At 31.9% G+C, this 10,996-nt stretch overlaps 1 protein-coding gene across 1 annotated transcript in view; it reads right to left on the bottom strand.

The window, feature by feature from the left end:
- The window catches only part of LOC115883980 (rootletin), a 101,681-nt gene that overhangs the window by 25,926 nt on the left and 64,759 nt on the right, over positions 1-10,996 (bottom strand). The window contains exons 14-16 of the mRNA XM_030902399.1: positions 7,072-7,235; positions 6,819-7,014; positions 5,688-5,873 (exon numbers count right to left, since the gene is read on the bottom strand). Of these exons, the coding sequence (XP_030758259.1) occupies positions 5,688-5,873; positions 6,819-7,014; positions 7,072-7,235 (546 nt within the window). The remainder of the gene's footprint in view (positions 1-5,687; positions 5,874-6,818; positions 7,015-7,071; positions 7,236-10,996) is intronic.

Raw genomic sequence — 10,996 nt, 5'->3', positions numbered from 1 at the left:
TGCATTAAGGTAAACCTATGCGGCCGCACATACAACGTATAGCGTATTGCGGATTGAAGCGTACTTGCTCGTTGGCAGCGTATTTTCGCACTAAGATAGGCTTTTCCAAAATCCAAATTAAAATTAGTGATAGATTGTTAGCTTTAAAATGTTATTTGTTGCTTATTTTTGGTACCTGTTTTTATATAAAATAAAATGAAATATGCTGATATAATCTAATTACTTACTCCAATAACTTTTTTTAGCCGACCATACCAACAGGTATGGTAGGCTATTAAGATCGGCAGAAAAAAAGTTTTTTTTAATTTCACTCAAAATTAGTTATTTGGGTCATAAATTACCATTTTAATATTTTAATAAACATTTTCATGGTACCTGTCTGTCTGTCTGTCCATCTGCCTGTAACACGAACTCAAAAACCGCTAAACCGATTTTAACCAAATTTGGCACAAAAATACTGTGGCACCCGAGAATCTGGCCATTAGTTTTTGGTGGGGGTGGGGGGTTGGTAAGGGGGTATGGGAGGGGGTTAAAAATTTTAAAAATCGTAACTCCAAAATTACAGTAGCTAGCGAAACGCGGTTTTCAATTTAAGATTAGGAATAATATTTGCAACAAAATTTGTAATACCATCAAAATCAGTCAAAGTCGCAGTTTTTGAGATAAAAAAAAATGAAATATTGTTTAAAAAATTATGACTCAGAAACAAAACAGCTAGGAAAACGCGGTTTTCACTGTTATGTACGGAAATATATTTTAAACAAAACTTAAGATAACATCAAAGTGTGTCGGAGCCGTAGTTTTTGAGATAAAGCCAAAAAAAAAACAAAAAAAAGATAATCCGTGTGGAAAACTCCAAACTCCCATCGGACGCGACCCCAGATGGCGGATCAAAACGGACCAAAATTGGAAAAATTCCTTTACTTTGAAACTAAAAGAACTGCCTACCAACTTTTTATTAACATATTTTAGTATGGGCGGCTATACGAGCCTCCCGGCGCCAATTTTTTTTTCAGATAAAAAACAAGATTTGGTATGCATATGACATAAATCAGAACTGATTGACGTATTCAGTTAGTTTCAGTCGCTTTCTGTTTCACCGGAATAGAACCACGGCATATAAATCACACAGCAGGCTAACTCTGCTCAGATTCCATTGTTTTAAATTTCTATAAAATTTGACCTTGACAGCGCCATTATCGTTTCCTACTCAGGGCCGGATTAAAACGTATCAAAAAAATTTTCTCAGAAAATACGACAGGGTCGTATTAAAAAAAAATACTGTAATTGACTGAAACTGAATTTTATTTACACAATACTTTTGTCCAAACAAATGATTCGTTAACCGCGTATACTTCTCGAAAAGTAAAAATGAAAAAACCAATTAAATATTTCACTGTAGAGAATAGACAATTAAAATTAAAAACATGCAACTAACAAAAACATGCCAGGAGTTACAAACAAGAATTAAAGAAATACCAATAAAATATTTATTGAATAATATAAAGAGGCTACGTACAAATTATGCCCATCAACAGGCGTAGCAAATTTTATTAATATTCAAATTTCACAAATTAACAAATCCACAATTTTTTTGGAAACTTCTATTTTTTTTTCATGGCAGGAAACAAAGTAGGTACCGCATTGTATTTTATACGGTTACAAAGTGAATTGGTAAACATTTTAAATTCAAAATGAACAGAAGACAACTTTTATGGGCCTTATTTATATCTTCAAAATGTATTGTTAACTTATTTTCGATATACTGATTTTATTTACTTTTATAATTATATTTAAATTAATAATATAATGATTTTTAAATTTAATTTTTAATGTCTAGATACAACATTAAATTTTACTAAATATTTAACATTAAATCTTACTAATATTAAAGTTTGTTAAGATTTTTAATTAGGTCTTCCTATTTAGCTGAATGTCCTAATATGTATACTACTGTTTTTTTCACAACTAAAATATGTTAAAATAATTAATCACATATGTACATACCTAATAGGATCTCTAGGAAACAGAAAGAAACTTTTATTGAACAACAAAAATAAAACTACTAAAACAAATCATATTACATAAGAAACGAAAATAAAACTAGAAAAACCAAATATATCACATAATAAACAAAAATAAAACAACAAAAACAAAATATATCACTCAAGAAAAAATCAAAATAAATTAAGCCGCACGCTACTGACTCGAATCTGCCGTAACTGTGTGTTGTCGCTGAAAAAACTCTTAAAAAACTACGACACTGGTTACTTTCTGCTGATGGAAATGCAAATGGCGGCGTGCGCGAGGACATGCACGTAGCGTTCCCGCCAAAGCGAGTTAGCCTGCCGATTGATTTATATGCCGTGATAGAACGACATATTATATGTCAACTTTTGACACTTTCGAAAAATGTATTTAAATTTCAATCTAGAGTGCCATGGCGCTGATAAAACCACTAATTTTGAGTACTAAAATGTAGTTTAAATGAGCACTTTTTAATCAGAACTTATTTCATTTCTACAGTATGTCCCGCATACAAGAGGAAAAACTTTTTTGTTAATGACTTTTTGCGACTAATGCATTCTTCATAAAAAAAACTTTTATTTGTTCTAAAATGGTTAATCCCGTTTATATTTTTCCAAATTTCCATACCGTTTTAGAGAAAATTAAAAAAAAACCTTGGAGATATGGTTGAATGAAGTCCTAAAAATCAAAACGCTTTTTTATGGTAATGTAATTTAATTTTCATTCTTTGATATATTTATTGTTATTGATATAAATTTAATTAACATCATATTTTTTGCTGTTTTAAACTGTTAAGGAAGCACAAAATTTATTTAATTTAATGCTAGGGAAGGGACGATAGTAGTTATCGAAAAATGTGATACTTAAACAACAGCAAAAATATGACTTTAATCTACATTAATAAAAAATATCTATCAAAGAATGAAACCAAAATTATATTAACATAGAAACGCTTTTTGATTTTTAGGACTTTTCATTTTCTCTAAAACGGAATTAAAATTTGGAACAATATAAACGGGATTAACAATTTTAGAACAAGTAGCGTTTAATGAAGAATACTTTTTTCTCAAAATTTTAATAACAAAAAGAAGTTTTTCCTCTTGTAAAGACAATCCGGGGACATACTGTATATTAAAATTGCTGTAAATAATCCGTCAGATTTTATTTTAGGTTAATCATATGTTCATTATTTATAATTTATCAACAAAAATTATATTTTGGTTTTACTTTTCAATAGAAGTTTTGTTAACATTATGGAGAGTAGAGATGAGGAGAAATATCTCTTACGGGACTTTATTTGAAAAAGTGGTAAAAAAATGGGAAGAATAAGGGTTCACCAAATAACCACAGTGGCGCTAATTATGCATAAATCTCATATACATATAACTTTATACTTTATATACTCAGTGTTCCCTATTTAACCCCGTGTGCTGTTTCCGTGTCGTAAGAAAAAGACAACATAACTCAGCTCCATATTAATGCTGCATAAGTCTATTTCACCCGGATATCGATTGAACTGCGATTGCGCCAAACTCCGATTGATTGTTGTTTTAGTTCTGTTTGGATTACTTTTTATTTGTACGCGTAGAAGAGTGATTTTGTTTAGTTTATTGTTTCCAACTATTTTTTGATATTTTTCCAACTCCATGATAATGTGTTATAAATAATAAAAATATAAATAATATTGAAGGTTAAGTGATATGTCAGTCAACCACTTCCTTTTAAAAACACGGACCAATGAAAACTTCTTCATGTAAGGCATGCGCAGTTAAATGAATATCCGGGTGAAATAGACTTATGCAGAATTCCATATTTCTCTTTCACTGTTTGGGCTTCACTTTTTAGAGATTAGGCTGAGTTTGTCTGCACTGGTGTATACGGTTACGAGTTGTTGAGGGCTGAGCCGTTTAATCTTTTTTCTTCTTTTTTATACATTTCCCTCACTATTTCTTTCTTTTTCATATAGTTATATGTATATGATAAATCTAAAAAATGAAAAGTAACCATAGATAAGAGAATAAAAGTAACATAACCAAACATTACCCCAAAAAACTTTGTTTTTATTTTTTAGAATATAAAACAATTATTTTTATACAGGGTGGTCCCAACTGCATTCCGGAAACTTCGGCAGCATATTTTGCTGATAAAAATAAGTAAAAAAGTTCGTATAAATGTACGTCCTAAAATGCTTAGTTTCGGAGATACAGGGTGTAGTAGTTAAATTTTTATTTCGACTTTTTCCAAATAATTTATGAAGTAACGTCAATATTTGGATGAAATTTGGTGCGTGGGAGTTTTTTGTCATGAGAAATTTGATTTTGATGTCAATATAACAACAAGAATAACGCAAGCCTACTTGTAGAGGGCGCCACCTACGTGTGGTTTAACTGTTTTGAAGAGTAATAACTTTTCGTCCGTACCTGTATAAAACTAGGGAGTGAAAATATATACATTTTTGTGACTTTTTACGTTAAAAATGTCTCTTGGTAAAAATCGCTACGAGCAACCGTTCTCAAGATATTTAGAATGAAAATATTCAGTACGTGTCATTATTGACAAAAAATAAACACGTTTGAGTAGATAGTTACTTGACTGAAATAATAAATTTGGGAAATTTTTATTTTTTTTAATTAATCATAAACTTTTCTGCGAAAAAATGATGATAAAACAGTTTCTGTTAAACTTTTGGCACAAAAACATTTCAAATTTATGATTTTAGTCTATTAGTCAACATGTTTAATTTATGTCAATGATGATAGGTATTGATAATTTCGATTCCAAATATCTCGAGAACCATTACTCGTAGCGAGTTTTACCAAGAGACATTTTTTACGTAAAAAACTTCGTAAATGAATATTTTTTTACTCAGTAGTTTTATACAGGAACGGACGAAAAGTTATTACTCTTCGAAGCAGTTAACAAATATGTAGGTGGCGCCCTCTACAAGTAGAAGTCATATTGACATCAAAATCAAATTTCTCATATCAAAAAACTCCCAGGCACCAATTTTCATCCAAATATTGACGTTACTTCATAAATTATTTGGAAAAAATCGAAACCCCCTGTATTTCCGAAACTAAGCATTTTAGGATATACATTTATACGAACTTTTTTACTTATTTTTATCTGCAGAATATGCTGTCGAAGTTTCCGGAATACAATTCGGACCACCCTGTATATTAGAGGTCCAGTCTATTGCTGCTGAATATAATCGATAATTTATTTCATGTGACATGAAAATAAAATTTGTATTTTTTTGAAACCCGCGCCTTCACGTCAAATATTTATCTCTCTTTAATCATTTCCTGTTTTAAAAAGGTTCGGCGCATATTTTTAATTTTAGGTTTTTGCTACAGCAGCGCCATCTTAAGTCTTCCCCTTTTATGACCATTTTTAATGCACGAATATATTTCTCCTTAACTCTACACGCCATAGTTAACATCCTTATTCAACTATGTGACTTTTACGGTTGACGAGCAACAATTAAGGTAGTCCATAACTTCATATGCGAAGTGGTAACGTTGCTAAACGAATTTCTAACAAGCATTAAAATTGAAAAATACGTCATTTTTATCTCGTAGGCGTGTTTCTAAGTGGGACCGAAATATATTAAAGTTAAAATATTTGTACTTATTTTGGCAACATCCGGTATATCTTACTTGCTATTTTCTGATAGGCCTCTTCAATCTGTCTGCTTTGTTCACGCTTTTCACTTTCAGTTCGTTTGATGTGATCTCTCAATTCCTTGTTGATGTTGTGGTACTTTTCTTTTTCGAAGTTGCTGTCCGCCAGCAATCGTCTGACATCTGTCAATTCTTTTCTCATACATTCACCATTATTTTCAGCTGAAAAAAATAAATTTAAATTTTTAGAAAACTCTGCTGTATCAAGTATAATATTTTCTTTGTAATATAATTAAATGATTAAAAAAAATATTTATAATAAATGAAATAATTTTAATTAAAAGAAATTAAGACTTATTCACGTCATTCCACATTTAACACAATATTATAGTTGAATGAGTTAAAGTTAAAAAGTATCTTCATAAAGTAGAGTGTCCCAAATAAATAAAAAAAAACATTTAAGTAGGGACCTACTAAAAAAGTTCTATTTTTTAAAAGGAACACTCTACATAAAACAATAATAAAAAAATAAACAAACAAATATTAAACATTTTTAGTATCTACTATCAAAAAAAGGCAAATTTAATTAACGTATGCTGTACTTCAACATTACTGCTTGTATTTAAACTTTTGTGAAAATGCAGTAAAAATAATTAATGCTTCATTTATCTAGGCGTATTTATTTTTGAAGATAAATGAATATAGTCTGAAGTGTTTTTAATTTACTAAATATTCTGTTGCAATAATAAATTAACTTAATTTAAATTCACTTTTAATTTTTTATTTTTACATAATTATTTATAAATTTCGAATATTTAAGTTAACGCAAAAAGGCATAAAATATTGTTTCAAAATCCGATGGCACATAAAAATTTGACATTTAAGAAAAAAGGTTGCACTAGTGCTGTCCCGATTTTTTAAATACAAAAGGTGGCAACCCTGATCTAGACTGTAGTGTTAAGGAAAAACGCCTTAACTGCAAGTGGAATTTAAATGTGCAATTGAAAAGGTAAAGCTATTTTCCATCTAGTTGAAAAGCAAAAACACCTCTTGCTTTATTCTTGGAATTATAATGAAAGATAGTTTCACCTCAAGTGTAAATCCGACGGTTATATTATATGAAAACGTCCGATAAATGGATATAAAAATAACAAATGAATTTTATACCTTCTTTAAGCTTTCTTGTTGTCTCATGTAACAAATTACTGATGCTTTCCCCTTTGTCTTCACACAGGTGCAATTGAACTTTCAAATTTTCCACTTCGTTTTGTGCATTGTCTCTTTCCAAGCGAATTTCGTCAATTCTCTGCTGCAAACTAATCCTGTCCTCTTCGTTTCTGGTCTTGGCTTCTTCCAATCTCGCCTGAGGGTAGAAATTTTATTAAAAAATACCTTAAAAATAGTTTTAAAAATATCTCGCCTTGAATTTGTTCAGTTCATCTTTGAGCTGATTGATGCACACTCTGTCTTGGTCAAATCTACTGTTCGCGTCTCGTTTTAACCTTTCCAGGTTTTCTCTCTCATCCTCAAGCTCGCGTTTGGTAGTTTCCAGTTTTTCGTGAAGCGCTTTTTGATCGTGATGCGCTAGAAATGTAAAATAAAGATTAATAATACGTTTAAATGCAAAAAATATATGAAATCAGCTACAAAGAATTGAAATCGCTGCAACACAGTAAACAAAGGGCAAAAATTGAATAAAAAGAGCACAGAAGGAGCATATTAACAAAATTATCGCAATGTCATGGAGTTTTATTACGGCTGATTTAAATTCCGGCATATTGGTGGCGTTCTAATTTTATTTAAAACGGATTAAAATATAGATTTAGATTTAGTTCTTAGATCCTAGAATGTAGAATGTTTAGGAGGGGGGGGGGATAATCACTGCGACCTTACAGATCTATTGTGTGTTCCCCTTTCTTTAGTATTAACTCGTCATACAGTCTCAGGGCTTTTACAAAAGCAAGTTTCTGGGACCGCTCCACAGAGGCCAGCTCCCCATCTCCGACATCAGCTTCAATATACTGAGTTGTTCGTTGAGGAGACAGTGTCCTGGTATCCTATTAGAAACCCCGTGACAATCCGAAGATCGTTCTTACCTAAATCCAGGTTCCAGAGTTCCGCTTTAAGTTGGTTTCCGCTTGGAAAGCAGAACGGTTCTAGTCCAGTTAGTGGAGTGTTCGCTCCCTTTCTAGCTAGATCGTTTGCTTTTTCATTGCCTTCTATCCCTTGATGAGCGGGCATCCAGAGTAGGAGGACTTTATCTTCTTTGCGTAATTTGTTCACCTTCTCTAGGCATTATTTAACCAACTTCGAATAGATAGTTATTGAGTTGGTCACTTTAACTGCTGCTTGACTATCAGATAAGATGACTATTTCTTGTTTGCCCGTTCCTATCTAAGATAAATTGTACGCATCTTTCGATAGCGTAGCTTTCTGCCTAAAAGAAGGAGGGTTACCCCTCCCACTAAAAAAACTATCCCTGTCCCTGCTTTGGTTTTGGAAGCATCAGTATACAACGTTATGGTATGATCTTTTACATGCTGAGCAAACGTTTCTCTCTTCCAATTATTTTTATTGTTTAATACTACGGGGAGATCTTTGTCGAAGTTGTACATTCTTGGTATGTCATCCACTGAGAGTTGGAGGAGTAGAATTTTCTTTTTAAGGGGATCCCAAGCCCCTGATCTGAAAATTCTCCCAGTACTGTTTCCGTCAATGACCGTTCTAATCATTGGTATATCTAACGATGACAATGTGCAGTGGTCAGTGGTGTTAGGTCCAGGACGACCTCCATTCTTAGTTTGTTGTCATGGCATCTGTGATGCACATGCATGTCAGTCTCTGAACTTTGCACAGGTTTTGCCTTGCTGTGCGTTGCTCTAGTTTTGTCTAACAAGCAACTGCTCCGTAAGTAATCATGGGTCTTACTATCATGGTATACATTCAGCGCAAAATGTTGGGGGCTCAGCCCCATCTATTTCCCGCCAGTCTTCTGCATATCACGAAAGCCTTTGTGGCTTTGCTGGTAATGTTCTTAATATGCCTGTTCCAGAGAAATTTACTGTCCAGAGTTATTCCCAGATATTTGACTTCCTATGATGGCAGTATTTCCTTTCCATCTAAATGGATTCTTTAAAGTTTTTCTTAGCTTTCTGACTTTGCTCAGCCCGACAGTCCTCCACCATCTCTCAGTAGTAGAGTCCACTTTGAATATTACACAGGGTGCCTTCATGTTTCCCCTGTTTTTTTTATGAGATCCTAGAGCCAAAAAAATAGGTTGCATCTACGCCTAATAAATTAGATTTAATTTAAATTAATTTTTAGAAAAAGTTGCACCCGGAATTAAAAAACAAGACACATTAATGCCTAACGCTAGTATTTTTACTCAGATTAAGCTAGAGATTGATCTTCTTTAACTAATTTTGTATTTCGAATTATGTGTGTTCCATATTATGAAGGGTCCAGGATAAAAAATATTTAAGCGTCAATTTTAGGATTTTACAATATTATAGTAGGTATCCAACTGGTTCCTACAAAATGTATAAACTGTACAGGGCAATAAGTTATTAAATCCTGTGATATATGGCTAGTAAAAATATAGAATATACGGAAAGGACCTGATAATCACCAGCGCGTCGTAAATGGATTATAATGAAATTGGGAGCATTTTCAAAATAACCGAAATTGTTTTTTTTCGAAATATCTAGTAAGCCATAAACTTTTTCAAAAATTAGAAAGGCGTATATATTTGTCTTCACAACACTGCAAATCTTTCCCCATTTGACCGACTCTCTAGCTCCAGTAGTTTCCGAAACATTGTAGAAAACTCACCCAGTATAAGTAGACAAGATATAATATAAAATAAACCCAGGAAAATCCAACAAAAACTTCAAATGTATCAAACAATACGTCAACAAAACTGTCAAAAAATAGCTTCCCATGGTGTCAGTTTGGTCGCTCTTAGACTTTTTTTAGGCTTTTTCGATTAGATATATTTTTGTTTATTGAAAACGTAGACAGATAAACTTGGTGTTATGGTTAAATAAAATTTATGGGATAAAAATAAATCATTTTTTCTATTTTATTTCGATCTTTTATTGATGATGATGGCATAAGGTAACTGTGGAACCCCTCTACTGTTCAAATCGATTTTTTTTCATGAGTTCGCGTGTATTAATAACATAAAACTAACAAACTACCTAAAAACCGTTGAGACAATCGTTAAAAATAGGGTCTTGCCTATATTTTATCGTAAATATAGTCATAGTCGAATATCGACGCATTATTTTTACATAAAATGCGATTTCACTTCTATACAGTCACAAATAGTTACGTCAATACTCTTTTTAAGAGAATTTTATATACCGTGTGTTACAGCGCCGATCTGAACATAGAAAAATGATGATAAAAGTATACCATTCTATTTTATTTGAAACGTTTTAAAAAACTCCTTAAATTGAAGCAAATTGTTCATTTTGAATAATTTATGCATTTTCGTATTTCAGTTATGAGAGATACAAAGATACTAAATTAAATAATTAATTAATTAATTATGAAAAGTTTCAAAAAATGCACTGTAAATAAAACAGAATCTTTAAAAAATCAACTATACAGGGTGACGCACCTCATTCGCCTCGGTTATGTTTAAAAACTTTGGTTTTTGAGATATTTACATATGCATGTTATAATAGAAAATATTGTCAACACTCTTCAAGTTCAACAATCTTGTGCTGACTTTGAAGCCAGAGAAATAAACTTTACTAAAATTTTTTATTGCTTCCTTAAATGTATACAGGGGTATCAAGAATTGCTGGTCTATTTTAAATATTTATTTTACATGGAATATTCGTGATTTCAAATGCAACACCCTCTACTGAGATAACTAGAAGCAGATAAAAAGCTAAATAAACTAACTACTGTCACTAGAAAAGTGCCTTGACAACACTAGCCCTCTGGTTGCCATTTTATTGAAACATCGCTCTTTCTTCAAAATCTGAACCTGATAAGTATAGGAAACCGTAATACCGTTTGAAAGGGCATTTCAATTTGCTTCGACTTACATTAAAAAATACTTAGTATTTAGAGTGTTTATTTAGAGTGTTACATTTGAAATAATGAAGTTTTTATGTAAAACTAGCGTGTACCCGCGACTTCGTTCGCGTCGAATTAATCATTTGTAATGGTGATGATAAAGCAAAGCAAGAATTTCCATTAACATACAAACTGAATAAAATTTTCTCAGATTTATGTCAGCATGAGAAAAAACAATCGAGAAACCCCTCCTTATCGAACCTCTACACCCCACAGTCAATCCGTTTGCCAAAAATCAGCTTTAAACGTCAAGC

This window comes from Sitophilus oryzae, unplaced genomic scaffold (assembly GCF_002938485.1).
Source record: "Sitophilus oryzae breed Bouriz unplaced genomic scaffold, Soryzae_2.0 scaffold_2008_pilon_pilon, whole genome shotgun sequence".
In the NCBI taxonomy this organism is placed as follows: domain Eukaryota; kingdom Metazoa; phylum Arthropoda; class Insecta; order Coleoptera; family Curculionidae; genus Sitophilus; species Sitophilus oryzae.
This window is presented reverse-complemented; position numbering and strand designations above follow the sequence as displayed.